General features: G+C 50.0%; 1 protein-coding gene across 4 annotated transcripts in view; it reads left to right on the forward strand.

The window, feature by feature from the left end:
- Window positions 1-19,447, forward strand: part of UBE2F (ubiquitin conjugating enzyme E2 F (putative)) — a 45,285-nt gene extending 25,838 nt beyond the window's left edge. For all 4 annotated transcript variants that reach the window (XM_070786980.1, XM_070786981.1, XM_070786978.1 and 1 more), the window contains 6 exons: window positions 3,988-4,055; window positions 11,335-11,405; window positions 13,244-13,301; window positions 14,583-14,615; window positions 17,184-17,246; window positions 19,179-19,447. In XM_070786980.1, the coding sequence (XP_070643081.1) occupies window positions 3,988-4,055; window positions 11,335-11,405; window positions 13,244-13,301; window positions 14,583-14,615; window positions 17,184-17,246; window positions 19,179-19,229 (344 nt within the window). In that variant the 3' untranslated portion in view covers window positions 19,230-19,447. The remainder of the gene's footprint in view (window positions 1-3,987; window positions 4,056-11,334; window positions 11,406-13,243; window positions 13,302-14,582; window positions 14,616-17,183; window positions 17,247-19,178) is intronic.
- The last annotated feature ends 1,050 nt before the right edge of the window (window positions 19,448-20,497 follow it).

Here is a 20,497-nt window from a genome sequence, read left to right on the forward strand (position 1 = left end):
TTAATTTGCTCTTCTTTTTCTATTTTTTAAGGTGGAAGTTTAGCCAGGTTAATAGTGAATTTCCACTTTCCCATTCAGACCTTTATTTAATAATCACGTTTACTTAACAGTGAATTCTGGGTTATAACAAATGTAATTACCTTTGTTTTAGATAATTATATTTTCTTTATATATTTATTGACATATTTACCACTTACAGCTTTCATTCCTTTTGTAGTTCTGAGTTCCCATCTGTTTATTTTCCTTCTGCCTGAAGAACCCCCTTGATTTTTTTTTTTTGGTAATGCAGATTTGCTGATGATGAATTCCGCCAGCTTTGCTGAATGTTGACTTCTTAAGTTGACAGTGCCAGCATTGTAAGGATGCCGTTCCTCTGCCTTCTGACTTGCTCTTTCTCCTCTTGTGAGAAGTTAGTGTGATTCTTTGTTTTACTTTCTGTGGTGTGCATTGTCTCTTTGTCGCAGTTTTTGACAGTTTTATTATGGTGTGCTTTGATGGGATTTTTTTCCGTGTTTATCTCACTTGGGGTTTATTGATCTTTTTGGATCTGTGACTTAACAGTTTTCATCAAATTTAGAAATAACTGACCAACATTTCTTTATTTTATCCATAAGCAGTTTATGGGGCTCCAATTATGTATATGAATGGTAATATCTTGCCTATATATACCCTCTACATATGAACTGTGGGCAACACGGTTCTGTTTACTTTTCTCTGTGTGCTTCACTGTGGATCTTCTCTATTTCTACCCAAAGTTCGCAGCGCCTGGCCCTTCACAGAGAGATTGCCGACCTCCTATCTGCAGGCTCATCTTGGCAGGGATTGTGTTTTTCCTTCGAGTTTAAAATTTGCATAGCATGTGATTCCCGTGTGCTGTAAATATTGACATTTAAAGAGGGGGAAAAGTCTTGTGTTACTCTTTAAAATATTTCCAGTGGAGTCTAAATACCATGGATATACCTACCATCATGCATTTAAAAAACAAATGAACAAGCTCTACTTTAATCATTGGGAGATGTTCATTGCTACTTTTTCTCCATGCACTCATAGTGTTATTTCTCTTGTCTCACAGAATTTTGGGCTTCCCTGGTAGCTCAGATGGTAAAGAAACTGCCTGCAGTGCAGGAGACCTGGGTTCGATCCCTGGGGTAGGAAGATCCCCTGGAGAAGGAAATGGCAACCCACTCCAGTATTCTGGCCTGGAGAATCCCACGGACAGAGGAGCCTGGCGAGTTGCAGTCAGTGGGGTCGCAGAGAGTCCGATAGGACTGAGTGACTAAGCACACACACACAGAATTTTATCCCGAAGTAAACATTTTTCTGCCTATAAGAATTTTTTCACCCTGTCATCCTGTTTTGTAACTATTATTCGGTTATTCAAGAAGCTCTATAACGTAAGGCCCTCGGGTGTTGAGCCTGGCCTCGTGACTGACTGTTTTGTCTGTTCAGCTCCTCGATCCTGGTTTTCCTCCATTGCCACTACTGCCCTTCTTGTCCTGCCTTCTGACCCCTCTAAGCAGAAGGCCCCTCAGGGCTTCGTCCTGTCCTTGGCCCACCATAGTCGGGTCCCTGAGGACCTCTCCAGCTCATGAAGTCTGGATGCTTCCGTGCACAGCTCCCAACCATGCTCCTGTAGCCCCAACTTCTCCCCAGCGCTCCCATCAATGTCTCCACTTCGTTGTGGACATGCAATCTCAGATGGATCTCACATCCGATGTTAAATCTCACAGCTGTGCCCTCCACAGGCTGTCTGTCTCTGAGGTGGCAGCTCTGCCCTTCTCCATCACACTCAGAGATCCGGCACTTTGGCTCCTCCCTTGCCCGCCCACCCTCCTCTGTCCACAGATCCTGGTGGTGTCACTCTCACGGGACCTCTGCTTTAGCGGCTCTCACCTGGTCTTCACCAGCACAGTCTCACCTGGACTGTTTCTGTGGTGCTGCCCCTCCTCTGCCCAAGCCCCCCTGCAGCCTCGCTCTGAATGAAAGCCGGTGTGCTTAACCGTGGTCTGCAGCAGGCCTGCTGCCCCTCCCGCCTCAGCTCCTCCTCCTGCCTCACCTCCTGGCCTCTGCCAAGTCCCTGGGATGCATCAGGCCCTCTCAGGGTCTCCCCCTGCTTTCCTTCCCCCTCCTTTAAGCCTTCACTTTCAGGTCCTATTAGAACTGCAGTTCCTCCCACCTCCTAGCCCCTTAGCTCTTTTTCACTTTCTATTGTATGATTTACTTATTTACTTTGTCTCCCTTCCTCTGGAATATAAGCTTCACGAGGCTAGGAAGGTCTCTTACTGGTGTGTCAACCCTTGTCTAGAACAGTACCTGACACATAGTAGGCACTCCTCAAATGTTGTAGGATAAATAATGACTTTAAACAATATGTTGCAAGCTTTGATGGTTATTAAACCAAATAGCAGTTTATCTGAAACGTATCTGAGAATGTCGAGGTTACTGTTAGCATTTTCCTCTGATTCAGTTAGGTGTTTGTGAACAGAATCACTTAATGCTAGAAAGAAGGGTTCACTCAGTGTCAGTTTTCTTCCTTCCTTTTGTCTTTCTGGATGTAGCCACTGGAAACTTCGTGTGAATAAGTAGGCAGGCGTGGGAGGCGTTTGTTGTCACTGTCGCTGTGTCACTGGGCTTCAGAGTCAGGAGCCAAAAATCATATAAGGGGTTTGATAAGTCGTCAGCTGAGGTTAGGCTCCTTGTGTTGTGTTGATGGCAAAGAGTTGAAAACCAGCTGGTTGGAAATGGCTTTACAGACCTGGTCACTCGGGTCCCTTTGTGTCACGTTTTCCGAGGCTGCCCCAAACCAGTTTCCTGACACCAGCTCACTGACCGCTCATCATACCTGTCCTTCTTCCCTTGACAGCCTCTCATTGTACATGAAGTACTAGATAGCACTGAGAAAATTGATACTAATTTTATCATACCCTTACAGTATTATCATACCCTTACAATATTAAACACGTGGGCCTTACGAAAGCTCGTGAATGCAGATTTAGCTCATTGAATTTATAAGAAATATCTGCATCAATAGACAGAACCAGTTCTGTCAAACCACTCTGTCTCGGGTGAGGCCTTAACTTTTTATAAACTTGAAGGTTTGCATCTGACAGCCATCCCACTTCCAAGTTCAGTTCCTAGTGGAGAGGTGCGGCGTGGAGCTGATCACCATGTGGAGGAGGGTGCCTCTCTGTGCTCCTTGGCGCCCTCTTTGCCTGCTGCTCCTCACAGGGGTGATGCTTTTTCCTTTACAGCAGTCTTAAGATTGAAGTGACTAAATGAAATTTAACCATCCCTGCCATCAGGCTCCACAGTGTGTCTTAATTCAAGACATTCCAACGTGAACCGTGACATCTTATCTGTAGTGCTGTGCTGTGCCCCGAACAGAAGTGGGTGTGAGATGGAGAAAAGCACAAGCCCACACTGGGCCTGGATTCAGGGTGCTCCGCTGTGGGCATGCATCACCCCTGGTACAGCATACCCCAGGGAGAGGCTGGATGAGCAGCGTGCCTTCTCTTTTGAGCGGGAGAAAGGTCGTGAAAGGGAGGTGGGAGGTGACAGGGCCATCCGCCTGCCTGCCCCTTGGAACTGACTTCTCACGGGGAGATGAGCAGCAGACAGACGACCAAGAGCTGAGGCAGGACAGCAGCCTGTCATGAGATGTGCCGGAGGCTTGAGGGGGGCCCCGAGCACTGCAGTTAGGGCTAGGCTGCTCCAGGGGCGGAGGAGGAGGGGAACCAGGCTCCCAGAAGATGCCTCCCCTTTCCCGAGGGCGCCGCCCACCAGGAGGAGAGCGGGCCCGCCAGTACCATCAGCTCAGGGGCGAGCTTGCAGTAACAAAGGAGCCTGACGGTCCTCTTTTTAAACTATTAATTTTAAACTATTAATTTAAACTCTGTATATGCCATATCCTAACATAGTGCTTGCCTTTTGTTTACTTTTTTTTTTAATTTAAAGGATTTCTTTGTTCTGTTTTGTGTTTTTTGATAGATGAGGGTTACTACCAGGGTGGAAAATTTCAGTTTGAAACTGAAGTTCCTGACGCATACAACATGGTGGTGAGTAGCCTGCGCTTGAGTCATGTTCCCCCTTCGCGTGGCGGCTGGCTATCATGGGGCCTGGTGGTCCCCTCCCCAGCATCGTGTCCACATGCGGCCCACCCGGTCCTGGGACTGAGCATGGAATGGCCGGCACTTGTGTGGTTAATGCCCCTCACCAGCAGTATTTAGAGTTTTAGTAGAGAGGTTCATTCTCAGTGCACATTCGCAGGTACTGTGTGCCGGGCAGTCTGTGCCGGGTGCAGCTCTACTGAGGCTGGAATTACTGTCCTGAGACCACACGTTTACAGGGATCTGCCCGCGTATTTCATGCAAATCTTGTTAAATTCTGACACTGGGGGAAAGAATATTTTATTTAAAACTGTACGTTTGTTTATTGTATAACACCAAAATTTGAGAAGCGTATAAAACATGTTTTAGATTTTTGGAGAAGGAAAAAACCCATGGTTTTAAACTATGAGTGTTTGTTTACACCCCTGTAAACATGTCGGATCCTTCAAGGACCCTCCAGGAGTAGCTGCCCGGTGCGGTTACGTTTTGCCTTTGTTTTTAGGATGTGCTGACCACGTAGGAAAGTGAGAGAAAGGGTAGAAAATCAGTCATAAAGTGCTGAAAGTAGTAAGTAGCAGACAATGATCATCAGTCAACAATAGGAAACTGGAGAACTCAGAGAAGGAAGAGAGAAGGTCGTGTTTGGAAAGTGGTCAGGGCCAGTTAAGGGTCTGAGGAGAGCTAGAATTGGGTCGGCTCAAGCACAGCTGAGGCAGGGGTTCTGGGTGACGAGACATGTCTCCTGCTGTACTGACAGCTGTGGAAATGAGAGCCGGCAGCCTTTGTACAGGGCAGGTTGACCAGGTCAACTTGAGGAAGACTTGGGATCAGGAAATAGTGAAGTGAGGAAACCCAGATGTGAGGTTTTGGGGGGTGTTTTCACTACAGCAGTGAGAAATCTGTGAGGGCTCCGAACAACCCCACGCCCCCCGAGCAGGGGCAAGGAGAGGGCATGGTGCGCCCGCCCAGGCTCTGCGCCCCCGGGCTGGCACGGGGCCAGCTCTACGGATTTATATATTTTGCATATTGATGTGTCTACTTCCCGCCATGTTTCTTCACATTCTCTAGGCCTGTTGAGCAGGAAAGAAAAATCTGATGGTAAAATTCAGTCTCCTGTGAGTCTGAGGCTGAGGGAGTTGGCACCGCTCGGGCCCTTGCTCCCCTCAGTGACAGCTCCCTCCTCTCTGACAAGTGGGGTTGTCCCCCTCCTCCTGTGCTTCCTCCCCACCCCCGACCCCCAACCCTGGCTGTCTAGTTCAGTGGCTCTAACACTTGTCTATTTAAAGCCAAAACTTTTCTGTATGGAAGTTGATCTCTTCTGGGCTACTGTGTTCAAAGCCCTTTTGGAGGATGTGGAAGAGTTGGCAATCTAAGAAAAAGAAAAAGGAAATTTAAATGTTACACAAAGATAGGAAGATACGCCTTCCAGGCCTTTGTTGACCCACCCATCCAGCTGCCCACTGAGACTTCCTGTTGCCCTGGTCACTGACAGGGGAACCTGCACCTCCTCAGGCAAGAGCAGTGTGAGAACTTGGTTTACAGGCACATGTTTCGAATGTGGGGCTATTTTGATGGTTTCTGGAAACAACCAAACATGCAGTTCTTAAAACTCCAGGCTCTGGCTTCCTGGACATGCGCCCTCTCTGTGAAGAGAGGTAAAGGTCGTAGGTTTGCGATACCACGTTCAGAAAAGCAGGGAATTTCAGGGGAGGAGGATAGATCATAGGGTTTATCATAAGCTGGTGAACTTTCCAAACAAGCCTCGAAGCTGAGAACTGCTGTAGGTGTGCGTCAGACATCATTTGGTGGGAGAGTGTCTTCTTCCCAGTGTAAGGAGAGAGCAGAGAGTCAGGACAGGAAGGGAGGAACAGAGGCGTGTTTCGGGCTTCCACGTGTCAGGCGCTTCCACTCATTTTGCTTAGGTCACCAGTCGTTTGGGTGACCTCAGTATTCCTGTGTTTACCCATCAGGAAGTTAAGGCTCAGAAAGGAAAGGTAAGAACTTACCTAGGGGGCCTTGCTGGTCTCAGTGTCTCCATTGCCAAAGCCGATTCTTGTCAAGAGCTGCCCGCCTTCCTAACGTGTGCCCTTCCCAGCACACCTGGTGGCCGCTTTGTAGTCAGAAGTGTTGGTCATACTCCCCTGTCCCTGTGACTTCTTTAAGAAATGAAGTCAGAAATGAAATAAGTAGCAAATAGAAAACCATTGAGCCTCAAAGACACATTCCCTCTAGTACTGGTGGCTTATCTCACATTTTTCTATTTTAGTTTCTGCCTCCTTTGGAAAATTTCTAAGTGACAGGGTTAGTCCTCTTTCATTGGGAACAAAACCCGTGTTCTCCAGCCAGAAAGTACTGAGAAGCCAGGCCGTCCGGGTGTATCCAGACCCCACCCTGCTGCCGGGAGGGCCTCTGCGTGCTTTGTCTGCCTCTGTAGGCAGGGGCCAGCCAGAGCCGTGAGCTCACAGCAGGGTGAAGAGGGCGGCCCAGTCCCTGGAGGCGTGAGGTGGTGTGCTTCGTAGGCACAGAGGTGGTGCTGTCCCCTTGTTAGTAGTCCATCTTTGTCTAGTTCTCCTCACTGTCTCTCTTCACTGGACTGTCTGCTCCCCAAAGGAGGAGTCTGGGGGTGCCTTGATCTCACGGTATTTCCACTGCTGTGCATAGGTGGCCACACCAGGCATGTGGCTCACATTTGTTCAGTGGTTGGTACGTTCTCTGCCCCCAAGAAATTTGTGGTGTGGAAAATAAACCAGCATTTGAAAATACAGAGGTTCCAGGCATGTGGAGTAGGGATTCTGAGAGCAGACATTCCAGACTTTCAGGAATTCACGTTTCACTGGAGTGAGGAGAGACAGCCGGTTTTCAGCAAGTCAGCCTGAAAGGGCTTTGTGGAGCTTTCTCAGAACTCATTTGCTTTTACATCACAGTTATAGGATTTCTGTACTTTATAAGGGCTTTTTTTCTTTAAAACCCCTTACGCTTATGGTTCCTGCAGTCAAGGTCAGTTTTTAAGATTGTGAATGAAGCTTTTTTAATCAGTTAATCATCAATAAATCATTATTTTAGAATAAACTTTTTTAAAAAGAAAACACCTATTTGATATCCCCTCACCCCCTGCCCACCCCCCTCAAGCCCTCTGCCCCAGCAGCTAAAATGCAGATATTTCCTTTGGTTCTTTGTCCTTTGATCCCTGAACTTTATGTCACAATCTCCAGCTGCTTCACAGTCTCTCTCAGCCCTAGAAGTTGGCTGAAAGTGGAGTGACATTTAATGAGCTCCTAAAATGTTCTGGGTTCTGGGTCAGGCCTTGTGGGCTGGAGGTGAGAAGTCAGGCGGCCTTGAAGAAGCTCAGCCTCTGGACCCAGAAACGGTGACAAGCCAGGGTGGTGATGCGGTGATGGTGATGCCCCAGAGTGTGGGGACGCGCAGAGCAGGAGGAGGCCTGGGAGCAGATAGCAGCTTGGCTGCGGTCTCACACGCTGGGCCCTCACGCGCTCCCCTGGCTCGTCACCTGAGCTGTGGGAGGAATCCGCGTGCTGAAGCAGGAGACAGGAATGTGGCTTTTCTCTCTTCCTGGAAGTGAGGTTATGTGATAAAACCACATCAAGCAACATGATCGCGAGCAGTCCTAAAGGGGTCAGGAAGGGCGGTCCTGCCACATTTCCAGAAGGAGAGCAGGAGGTACCACCTGAATGCCCACAGGCCCCTCTTCTTTTTAGGTAATTTATTATACTCCATGGAAAATTGAGGAAAAAATCACTGTGCACAAATAGAATATTAGTCATCTGTTGTCTCTCTCCAGCATCAGAGATGATCATCACTAACTTTCTGATGGATGTTATGCACGATATCTAACCATACATACAAGTGCCATCATGCTACACACAGCTTGGTGGCTTGGCGTTTTTAATATTACAGTATAGTACAATACGGGCTTCCGTGGTGGCTCGGCCGTAAAGCGTCCACTTGCCAATGCAGGAGACGCACGTTCGCTCCTTGGGTAGTGAAGATCCCCTGGAGAAGGTGATGGCAACCCACTCCAGTATTGTTGCCTGGGAAATCCCATGGACAGAGGACCCTGGTGGGCTACAGTCCATGGGGTCCTAGAGTCACAGCAGCAGCAGCATAATACATCATCAGATCATAAGAATGTATGTTCTCTTGTCAGTTAGTATATAATTATATCATCCTTAGTAGGAGCACTTAATTGTGTGATGTATCATGGTTTTAAACTAACCTTTTATGGTTGATCACTGGGTGACCAGTGTTTGATAATATGAGCCAAACTTTTGTAAAGGGCCAAACAGTAAATATTTTAGGGCTTGTGGACTATATATGGTCTCTGTCATATATTCTTTTTTTTAAAAAAAAAAAAAAAACACCCTTTAAAAATATAAAGGCTGTACTTAGGTCATAAACCACTTGAAATCAAGCTCGGGCTTATTTGGTCCATGGGTTGTAGTTTGCTGACCCCTGGAATAAGCAGTGCTGTGACGCAGGTCCTGGGCAGCAGCACACGCATGCCTGCTGCTGCTGCCTTTGGATAAATTCTTAGAAGTGCGATTACAGGTATTGAGTTGTTGATGCTGATTTTAAGGCTTTTTAATCAATATGATTCAGTTACCTTCCAGAGAATTTCCATTTGGCATCTCCACCATCAGTGTGTGAAAATTGTTTTTCCTAAACCTTGACCAACATGGGATGTTTTCATTATTTTTTTTCTTTTTGCTCTTTTGGAAAGAAATAAATAATGTCTAAATGTTATTTGCATTTTCATTTCTTAAATAGGATGCTAATTTTTTTCCCTACTTATTAACTGTTTATGTCTTTTATGGGCTATTATTATATGCTTAGCCCCCTCCTTTTTTTCTGTTGTGTTTGTTTTTCTTATTGTAAGCATTCCTATATAGATATTATATGAAACTTTTTTTTAGTTTACTTAGCTGTGTCATAAACATTTTCGTGTTTTCATTTGTCTTTTTGTTGTTGTTCTGTAAAAGCTTGTGGCTTTTTGTTTTAAGGTGTAGCCAAATCTACTTTTCCTTCTTGAATTTTTCATGTTGTGGAATGCTTGTAACAGGCCTTCGGACCCCGAGGTAGCTCATCTGTTTGTTCTAGTGCTCTTAGAGGTCTGTGTTGTTTATGTTATGTGAAGCTCTCAGCGAGCATCTGACTGTACTTTTCTGAATAGTTAACCCTTGAAGCGCCCGTGTCCCCATTGATTTGCAGTTGGCCTTTGTCATGTACACACCCTGAGCTGTGTGACAGGATGGCTAGTGATGCCAGCCCCTGAGGTAGGAGCTGGAGCTGAGTGCATCTTGTTAGTCTGGTTTTGGAGGTGGTAGGGGTCTGTGAGAGTAGTTAACAGACTATTGAAAAGTGAAAAAGTGTGAAAAGTGTGTGTCAGAATCAGGTCCCCAGTTGTGGTGCAGAGGTCTGCTGTCTCTCTGGGGCACTGCTGTCTCTCTGGGGCACTGCTGTAGAGAGGGCCATCGACAGCCTCCAGCTGTGGGAGGGGTGAGGGGTGAGGGCAGGTGTGGCCCCACACTTGGAGCTGCAGGGACACCAGGCAGGTGGCAGTGCGTTGGGGCTTCAGAGCAGGGAGGGGGCCTTCAGTCCCTCAGACACTGAGTCAGTGATGCAGTCTGCCCTCCAGGTACTGTGTTCAGTAGATTTATCACATGCGCAGTGCCAGCAGGGCTGACCTTCCTCTTGAGCCTGAAGGCCTTGCTGAGAGTGCAGGCTCTGCTAGTATTTGTTCTGTCAAATGCATTCCTATTTACCTGCAGAAGAGCAAGTTAGAGAATATTCAGATTGATTTCAGCTCCCACTGATCCTAAATTTTGTAATCCTCACATACCCACCTCTACTTGGTTGGACTAATCATTCAGGGGAATCTGTTGACGTCATGTGGCTTTGAAATCAGGAAGAAAATTTAATGATGGTATGAAAAAAAGTGTTTAAAAATGTTTGTTTTATACGGATTCAAAAGGTGACAATATTAGAGTACTAGAAAAAATACAGAAGATTTGGATGGTGACATATTCTCTAGATTTGGTCTCAGAGATAAAAATTACAAAGATTTTGTATCTGTGAGATGACCTGTCTGGTGAGATTCTGAGAGACGACTGTCATGCTCCTCAAACCAAGGTGACCTTGCAGTGGACTGGGCCTGGGGAAGGGGCTACCCACTGGAGTCAGGGATGGGCGTGCAACCTCCCTGGAGGCGAGGGCGCTTGGCACTGGCTCCGCAGCAGCGCTCTGGCCAGAACCCCCCGCCCAGTTCCTGGTCTTATCCCAGTGAAGTATTTCATTCCGGTGTGAGTGAAGATAGCATTGATTTAGCGGTTTTGTAGTAGAAGTGGGAAGAACCTAAGCTTCTGGGCTTGCTAAATGCTAGTGTTTGTGCCATGGAATGCATGGACGCCCAAAGGCATCGGAGACAAGAATAAATGTGGAAAATGTACAGCACGTCTCCCTACTTCTAGAAAGAAAAACGACTGTGCACCACACACATCTGTGTGCATGGCCTCAAAAAGAGGCTCCAGAATACGCATCAGATATTAATAGAAATTATTCCAGGTAGAGTGCTATATCTCTGTCTACACACATATTAGTATCTTTCCTTTTTGTTTTTGCTATTTTTTTTAGATGAGTGTGATCGGTTTTAAAATAGAGTAAGATTAAAAGAACGTTACCCAAACACGCTCCATGCTAAGTGATGTTGATGTGTCTTATTCCCACGTGATCCTTTTCGTTCTCTCTCCCTAAGTATTAGTGGACAAGGACTTGCATCTAGACATGGAAAATGACAGTAGTGTCTTCAGAAACACCCACAGAGGGTGCCAGCGCTGCTGTGGGGAGCAGAGCTTCAGCCGCTCAGCCACGCAGTGCGAAGGAGTCTAGGGGCTCCTGGTTCACAGCAGGGTCTGGGGGTACAGAGCTCCTTCCCCAGGCCTCTGCGGCTGCTCCCCGACAGCCGGAGCCTAGGGAGGGGCAGGGGGCAGGAGCCTGGCGGCCAGCACCATCTGCTGTCAGCCCCAGGGTGCGGAGGGGTCCTGTGCAGGGACAGCAGCCGCCCCCAGCGAGACCAGCACTGCATGCAGTGTGCAGACACTGCTATAGGGTCTGGGGCCGCTGCCTGACGATCCGGGAGTGCGCGGTAAAACGGCGCTGGATGAGGGACACAGAAGGTCTGGAGCGCCTGCGATCTCTTCCTTCTGTGTTGCAGCCTCCCAAAGTGAAATGCTTGACCAGGATCTGGCACCCCAACATCACCGAGACTGGTGAGATATGTCTCAGGTGAGTTCTGTCCGCTTCCATCTCCTGTGCTCTGAGTGCTGCCTGAAGCTGGGCTTCCCAGGGGTCACCTCCCCCGAGAGGACACTCTGAGGCTGGGCTTCCCACCCGTTACTTCCCCTGAGAGGACACTCTGAGGCTGGGCCTGGAGTTGGGAGGCCTTGGAGCGGTCTCTCGGCTCCCCCATCCCAGCCTGGCCTCTGCAGTCCACCTAGGACGGCCCCTCTAAGGACCTTTACCCCATCCCCTCTTATTTTAATGAGGCACACTCCTGCCACGTGGCTGATTTTAGATAAAAGGGGAAACTATGATTAATGGAATTCACAGTGGGAGGATAATGCGGATGGCAGGCTTCAGAAGACCGCCCACTTACATTTAAGTGTCCTTTCTTGTGGTTTTTCTTTTCTACTGTTTTTGGCTGCATGCACGTGGCTTATGGGATCTTAGTTCCCTGGCCAGGATCAGTCCCAGGCCCTGGCAGTGAAAGTGTGGAGTCCTAACCACTGGACTGCCAGGCAGTTCCCTCAGCATCCTCTTTACCAAAACGATGTGCGCAGGAGCGCGTGCCTGGAGCCTTTTATCCGTGGTGCCCGGGGCCCTGCCCTTCCAGGGGCAGATGGCTGGGAACCAGCCATTTCCTGCTTCTAGAGCTTGCTGGTCACTAATGTAGAGAACCAGAGAGGTTGTGTAGGGTGGGGGTGGAGGTGGTTTTCAAGTCAGTTTAGCCTGTGGGCTGTGTCTTGTCTTGTGTCCCGCACATTCTCTGGCAGGGCAGTGAGGTCAGCTTGCAGGGCTCTGGTGCTGGCGTCCTCGCCCAACCCTGGTGGCCGTGTGACCCGGGGAGCCCGGCTGCTCCATGTGGGGCATGTCTCCAGCGTGCTGTGTGCTCCCTTGCTGTGATCTCATCCTCAGGCCCTGCCTCTGGGTCCTGTCCTCCCACCCTCTTCTCCCTGCAGAGAATGCCAGCACCTATGAAAGGCCATGTGCAAACTAATCGCCCTCCCTGCAGGCATGAGGATACCCACTTTCACATCCACTTTGGCTTTTGATAGTGAAAAATACATTTTATAAGAGTGTATTTTTTTTAAAAGGCATCTTCCCTTTTAACTATCTGCCCTTTAAGTGTTGAAACTTTAGAAATCTGTGATCTTCAGTTTCGGATCCTAAGTGTCTTGTCTCCCCTCCTCCAGTCAGAGTGGGTCCAGAGAGGGTGTTTCTCTGGTCACTTCTGCCATCTTCTGAGAAATCAGATTATTAACAAAATATAATAGGAATTTAACAGATGGTCGCCTGCTGCAAAACCTAGAAACCATAGTTAATAGATTTAGCCACGTTAAAATTAAAAACACACAATTTGAAAGAGAAAGTATCAGCAGGATTGCACCCCTTGTATGTAAACAGTCCTTTCAATTGATAGGAAAAAGATGGGGCCCCCCCCTCCACTGGAAAAATGAGCTTTGGCTCCAAGTAGGGGATTCACAGGAGGAGGCACACTGTGGGCAGAACACGTCTGGGGCTGCTTGGTCTCCATGGCGATGGGAGACGAGCACGTGGAAGCAAGGGGAGGCTGCTCGCCACTTCTCAGGCTGGCAGACAGCAGAGCGTGCGTGTGCGTGTGCGTATACGCGTGCATGTGTGCACAGGCTCCTGTCCACTGGAGGGCGTGTGGATCTGTACACCTTTGCCTGGTCCTTCAGCCATAAGGAGACTGCAAACCACAGAGAAAAGAAGGGCCCGGCAGACAGGAGCCGCTCGGTGCCGCTGCGCCCAGCTGCGCACCTGCGGCTGGTGGGCCTGTTGGCCGCTCCTCACTCACCACTCCGCTTTTCTGTCTGTTTCAGCTTACTGAGAGAACACTCGATCGACGGCACCGGCTGGGCCCCCACAAGGACGCTGAAGGTGAAGTGTGGGCCTCTGCCTGGGGCCTCCCCGTCTGGGAGGAGTCTCCCGGGAGGCCAGCAGTGTGCACACTGTCCCATCCACACGGCTGGCCACCCTCCCCGTTCCTGCTGCCCTCAGCGCCTGCCAGCCCTCCTGGGGCTCCACCACCCCCGTTCCCTGAGCGGGTTGAAGGGGCATCAGGTCCTCTCTGCCCTTTGCCATGGGCGCTGCAATGCTTTGCTGTCCCTGCTTGTCCTGCTGTTCCCCAGGCTTGCACAGTGGTCTCCCCTAACTCAATGCAGGCTTGCCAGCAGTGGGTGGGGACAGAGGAGGGGGAGGCTGGGGGTCCCGTATCTGCTCTGAGTCACCTCGGCCAGAGGAGGGGTGGCGGACATGGCCAGGTGTGCTGGAGGGGGCGCCTCTCTGGGGCGGGGGGTGATCGGGGAGCCACAGGGACTCAGGAACCGGCCCCAGGTGTTTTGCCAGCGTGGCTCGAGTGGGCTTCGGGGGGTGTGTCCTGGGCGCCCATGTGGCGCCATGGGCTGTGCATTGTCTCTGGGCTCTCATGCTGCTGCCCCCGGGCCCCTTGACTGTCTTCACTGACCCTTATCAGAAGCATCCTGGCTTTTGGCCAGTGTTCAGTGAGTGGCAAGCAGCCCCTGACTTCCTCCATCTTTGAGTAGTGAAGTGGCTCCACGGTGTCGTGCCCCTGCCTGTCTGCTGTGGGGTCTGTCCTGCCCAGAGGAGCACTCGCCTCAGACTGGGTCTGGGGGCAGTGGTGTTCCCAGCCTTCGCTTCAGCGCAGATATGTGGCCTTCTGAGCAAGGCCGTTTTCGTGGTGACCATCCCCCTCCTCTAAACCTGAAGGGCCGCAGGCAGCACATCGGCCCATCTGAGGCTCTGGGCTGCCTGGCATAGTGCACATGCTGTCTCCCTGCCTCTGTCTCCCATAACATTTTCACACATGGCACCTTGGCTCAGTCAGGTATGGACAATAAACGCCGTCCTCACTGGAACCGCTCACAGGCCTCAGTCTGCGCCGAGGTCACGGAAGCAGGCAGCGGCTGGTCGTGGAGCTGCCGCATCGGCTGCTGTCCCTGGGTGGCAAGGGTGGGCCTGAGGGGACTGGACCGGTGTGCAGGCTCTGCTTCCCCGTGGTTCTTTGCTGATTCACTGTCTAGGGCCTGCCTTTTAAAGCAACTTTGAAAAACTAACCTTCATAATATGCTGACTTAACTGGTTCATCTCTTGGAGACCACTCTCACCTGAAACTTGTTTTTTTCTTTCTTCTCATTTCAGGATGTTGTTTGGGGATTAAACTCTTTGTTTACTGTAAGTATATTGACCAAAATTCCAAATTGTTTTTAATTCCTCTGTCTGCTGGTTTTAAAGATAACATTAAGGATAACACAAGGGAATTACTGAACCCCTCTCTTCTTTGGCACTTTTGTGAGTCGGAAGAACAGTGAGTTAAGAACGGAGGGTGCTTTGGAGTGACTCATGGGGAGGTTGGGGGAACAGGTGGGGAGAGAGCAGAGGGAGGGGAGAGGAGAGCGTCCCCAATGCCTCGGGGGCAGCACAGGCCAGCTCCAGCTCCGTTCCCTGTGGTCTTCTCCATCGGGTTATGCTTCCCTGGGGGCCTGGCCGCCCCACACTCCACTCTGCTTCACTCCCAGGTGTCCTGGTTTGGATGAAGGAGCATGTAGTCACCAACCTTTAGGCTTTTCACAATTAGTTGTTCCTTTGAGTTTTGACTTTTTGATCATCATTTCAGTTCAGTCGCTCAGTCGTGTCCGACTCTTTGCAACCTCATGGACTGTAGCACACCAGGCTTCCCTGTCCATCACCAACTCCTGGAGCTTGCTCAAATTCATGTCCATCGAGTCAGTGATGCCATCCAACCATCTTATCCTCTGTTGTCCCCTTCTCCTCTTGCCTTTAATCTTTCCCAGCGTCAGGATCTTTTCCAGTGAGTTAGTTCTTCATATCAGGTGGCCAAAGGATTGGAGTTTCAGCTTCAGCATCAGTCCTTCCAATGAATATTCAGGACTGATTTCCTGTAGGATGGACTGGTTGGATCTCCTTACAGTCCACGGGACTCTCAAGAGTCTTCTCCAACACCAGAGTTCAAAAGCATCAACTCTTCAGCACTCAGCTTTCTGTATAGTCCAGTTCTCACATCCATACAGGACTACTGGAAATACCATAGCCTTAACTAGACCGATCTTTGTCGGCAAAGTAATGTCTGCTTTTTAGAACGCTCTCTAGGTTCGTCATAGTTTTCTTCCAAGGAGCAAGCGTCTTTTAATTTCATGGCTGCAGTCACCATCTGCAGTGATTCTGGAACCCCCCCAAAAAAAGTCTGTCACTGTTTCCATTGTTTCCCCATCTATGTGCCATGAAGTGATGGGACTGGATGCCATGTTCTTAGTTTTCTGAATGTTGAGTTTTAAGACAGCCTTTTCACTCTCCTCTTTCACCTTCATCAAGAGGCTCTTTAGTTCTTCTCTTTCTGCCATAAGGGTAGTGTCATCTGCATATCTGAGGTTATTGATGTTTCTCCCAGCAAACTTGATTCCAGCTTGTGCTTCATCTAGCCTGGCATTTCACATGATGTACTCTGCATATAAGTTAAATATATTTGATCATAAAGGAGCTTTAAAAGAAATAAACTTAAAAAAAAAAAAAAAAAAAAGGAACTTCAAGGACCTGTCCTTGGGCAAGAAAAAGCTGTGCTACTTTGAGTAAAACCTCAGGTCCCTCCAGGAAAATGAGCCCGTCCTGGACAGTCCACAGGACAGCCCCCTGCTGCCTTGCCCTGTCATCTTCAGCAAATGAAACACCCAGAGCCTCACCAGAGACTCTTCCACACCTCATACATTCACTGTAGGTCAGGTACTAATACACGGTCGAGCAGATGAAGAATTCTGTGTGTTTGGTGTAGTCTCCTGTTACATGTGCTTCATACTTTTGCCTGTTTCTAGGACTTGGAAGCTAATTTCCCAGCTGTTAATGATCATAAAGAGTTACAGATTTTCCTTGCTCTATTTGTGACTATCAGTCACAGCCATATTTATTTCCAAATCAGGAATACAGTCCCTAGATTAAACATTTCTGCTGGGGAGAAATACAGTTTCTTTACAAGGATCCATTGATGGCTTTGGAAAGCAATGACTCATCATAAGGACAAATCTTTCTACCCTGGTCTTTAAGAAGAGGAGTAGATAGTATGAAGATAAGATGTGGCCCCCTGTCTGAGACCTGTGCTTATTCTTGGTGGAGAAGCGGTAGGTGGAAGGATGGGAGGAGGGGAGCCCTCCCAGGGCTTTTCTGAGGGGGGAAGGTGCTTCCTCCTCAGGCTGGGGAACGCTGACCTAACGGCAGTGTCCTCCGTTCAGTTTGGGTCCAGACGTCATTCCTTCTGGGTTGTGAGGGCAGTGCTTGTGGAGATGAGTTAAAGATGAAGGGGAAGCTCAGGCAAGACCGGAATGATAGCATAGCAGGTACAGTTGTTAATCACAGAATCGAGGAGAAAATGAGTTTCTAAGGAAAAATAGAATTTTCATTTATAAATGCTCATATTGAGAGTGGTTTGTCCTTCCCCAATTATAAGAAATAGCATTAGAAATTAATGTGATTGCTATTTCCTCACCAAACTGTGGAAAGTCATCTGTACACACATTCCACCCTTCTCTCAGTCAACCATGAATCACCATTTTGAAAAAAATGTCTCAAGTTCAATGCTTCTGCATCAAAAGAACTTTATTTCTTGGCAAATTTCTTAACTCTCTGGGTCACTCTAACATTTTCTGATTAAATTTCTGTTGCCTGTTTCATAAAATGAAGACTGGTAACAGCAGAAAAACAGGTTCTTTCCACTGTTTACTCTTTCCTTTTAAGGATCTGTTGAATTTTGATGATCCACTGAATATTGAAGCTGCGGAACATCATTTGCGAGACAAGGTAAGCTATTCACAGAACATTCTAGGTTGATGTGTTTATCAGTTGTAGCTGACTCTGTGACCCCATGGACTGTAGCCCTCCAGGCTCCTGTCCACGGGATTCTCCAGGAAAGAATACTGTGTGGGTTGCCATTTCCTTCTCCAGGGGATCTTCCCGACCCAGAGATCAAACCCGAATCTCCTGCATTGGCAGGCGGATTCTTTACCTGCTGCCACCTGGGAAGCCTAAAAAGAGAATTACTGCCCCTTGAGTAGATAAAGATGAAATTGAGAATGGTGGAACCCAGGGTTGGAGCTTAAAGCATTTATAATTATGTTATAATCAATGTGCGTGGTCTCAGGAAAGTGACCCCAGGTCAGACAGGGGTGTTCCTATAAGGTGTGATTTCCTAGCGGAGTTCAGTGTGAGTGAGTGATGACAGGCAATTCTTGCTTCACCCCGTGACAGTGAGGAATGCAGGCAGAAGGATGGAGGCGGCCTCCAGCCCTCACACCGCAGGCTCTGTCCCGCCTGCCCCAGGACCCATTCGTTCTGCCCACAGCTCCACACGGGAGGGGCTCACCTTGTCCCTCATTTGCTGTGAGGAAGCAGGGCCACCAAGAAGGGAGAAGACCTGCCAGGAGGGGACAGAGCTCGGGACTTCAGCCCGGAGTTCCTGGCCTTCTCAGGCAGCCTCAGAGGAGCGAGGGGGGCTGCAGGGCCTGTTGGGGAGGACTGCTCACCTGGAGGGGCGTGGACACCACCTGTGCTCCCGGGGTCACACTGAGGGCGGGGCTCCCCGTGGGATCGTCACTCCACCCCGAGAGCTTTGGCCCCAGGAGCAGATGGTACTGTGGGCTTCCGGGTGCTGTGGACGTGGGCCTTGTGAGTTTTGCTGAAGGCGGCCAGGGCTTCTGTGCAGCCCGTGTTGGCTGTGGGCAGGGGGCTGGTGAGGGGCTCCGTGTGCAGCCCTGGGCCAGCTGGTGGCGGTCACAGCTCTCCCCTTCCTCAGCCCAGAGCCCGCCCCCACCGGCAGAGTGAATTCAGTGAGGTTCTGCCCACGCCCTCCCTAGGGGCCCCTGCAGGGGCCTCCCGGTCACCAGTAGAGGGCGCACGTCAGGCCCTGGGCTGTGTGTGTTCCTGGCTGCGGGTGAAGGGCGGCACCCTGTGGGCAGCAGTGCGGGGAGGAGGGGGGCTGGGAACCCACCTTCAGCTCACACGCTGCCCCAACAAACGCGGACAGGCCTTCTGAGGTGGACGAGCTCCAAGTACTCTTGTGGCTCAGACAGTCCCGGGGCCCTTCCCAGTCCTGCAAGGCCAAGGAATTCTGATCCTAACCTTGGAGAGGAAACACCGAGGGACACACTTGGGGCATTGGCTCAGATGGGAGGTGGCTTTCCTGCTCGTGCTGGCCTGGGAGGGGCATGTGTCCATACGGCCTTTTTACACCTGAGGGATCAGTCAGGTCCCAGGCAGCTTTTGCTTGTTGCCCAAGGAGGCGGCTCTGTTCAAGCCCCCCTTTCCTCTCGGGCAGGGTGGGCACCTTGATGGCCTGCTGCACCTGGGTCGTAGGTAGCAGGATCCCGGGAAGACGGATCTGGACACAGAACCTTTCCGAGAGCAGCAGCCGGGACCCGTTTGCAGTCCAGAGCACTGGCCTGACCAACGTGGGGACCTTGACCGCACTGGGCATTTCTCCCATCTGCAGAATTAAGGGTCTTCTGTTCCCTTATGACCAGAGTGTGTTGGCATCCCCACCCCGGCACCCCGAGTGGCAGGGAGGCAGCACTCTGCCCGTGGGTCTCTGCGCACCCTGCCCCTTGGCTACTGGAGATGAGGCTGGGCCCTCCACACACTCCCCAGAGTTCACGAGGGCCCTTGGCTCGGGGGAGCCTCACTTGTTCCCAGAGAGTCGCTCCCCCATGACTCATGGCCCTGATCCCCGCCCCGCAGGAGGACTTCCGGAATAAAGTGGAGGACTACATTAAGCGCTACGCCAGATGATACGGGGAGAGGACTGCAGGGCCGCGGACTGTGCGTGAAAAGATGGGCTCCACCCGCAACCAGAGGAGCCTCTCCCCGATCCTCGGCTCCCCTCAGTCCCGCCGGCTCGTCCGGGTCCTGTGACCGTGTTGTCCTGAGGAAGAACCTCTTCACGACCGCCCATTGTAGCCGGAGAGTTCCACATAAATACAGCCAGAAAATGTGTCTGGGGTTCTAAAGAGTTGTCTGCTTCCCTTAACATGTTTACTTTTTTGAAACTGTACTGTATAGGCTGTTGATGAGAATGAACTCAGCGTCGAGGCTAGAGCTGCTTCTCCCCTCCCCCGTCAGTCCCGCGCAGGTGATGCTGACGCTCAGTGTAGCCCGCAGATTGGCCGTCAGAAACCCGCTACAAACAGACTGTGATTGGTGCGAAGTCTCTTAGCTCCTCCCACGAATGTCGGCCCTGCCTAGGTGTCGTGAAGCTTCCCAGAATGCAGAGTCATTCACTGTAGATCTCTTAACTGAAATGCGTATTTTATTTAATGTAAGTATATTTTGGAACAGATTTGTAATTTGTACAATTTAATGCTTTAATTATTTTTTTCTATTCTCATTTAGTTTGTATTTTCATTGTATAGAGCAGACAGATGTTGGGTCAAGCAACTATGGAGAAATACAAAGAAAATATGAAAGGCACAGTATTCATTGTGTCCAAATATGCCAAGAATCTTGGTTTTAAAAAATCAGCCCGTTTCCAGGTCCAGATGGGGCAAAGAAGCTTCGGGAGCCTTTGCAGCTAGATCTGGAAGATTTAAAAGAAAAGCAAGGTCGTGTGCTGCTTGGAGGACCCTGGCTGCAGCCCAGCCCGCTTGGGGGCTTGGTGCTCCTGTGTGGTGACACGCCTGCGAGCCAGTGTGCAGGGAGCCTTATGTTCTGGGGCCGGGAGGGAGACCTCAGGCAGCAGCCTGAGGCCCTGACACTGCACCTGTGGCCCTCTGAGGTATTGGCGGGATTTGGGGGTATTCCCGTGCTCCCAGGCCCCTGGGTCTCCGGGATGGTTCTCCTAACCCTTGGCAGGCCAGGAGTCAGAGGTGGCACACCTTAGAGTAAGAACAGGGAAAAGAGGTGAGTGGGTTTACTCTGGCCTTAGACATCGGGACAGCTGGAATCAAATAGTCCTCTGCTGCCTGCCTGACACGCTCAAGTTTAACTGACAGCTTCCTCAGGCCTCTGGACTGCCCCGTCTGCCATGTGCACGGTCTGGTTGGTTTCTCTTAGTTGATAGC

Source organism: Bos indicus, chromosome 3, assembly GCF_029378745.1.
Source record: "Bos indicus isolate NIAB-ARS_2022 breed Sahiwal x Tharparkar chromosome 3, NIAB-ARS_B.indTharparkar_mat_pri_1.0, whole genome shotgun sequence".
Classification (NCBI taxonomy): domain Eukaryota; kingdom Metazoa; phylum Chordata; class Mammalia; order Artiodactyla; family Bovidae; genus Bos; species Bos indicus.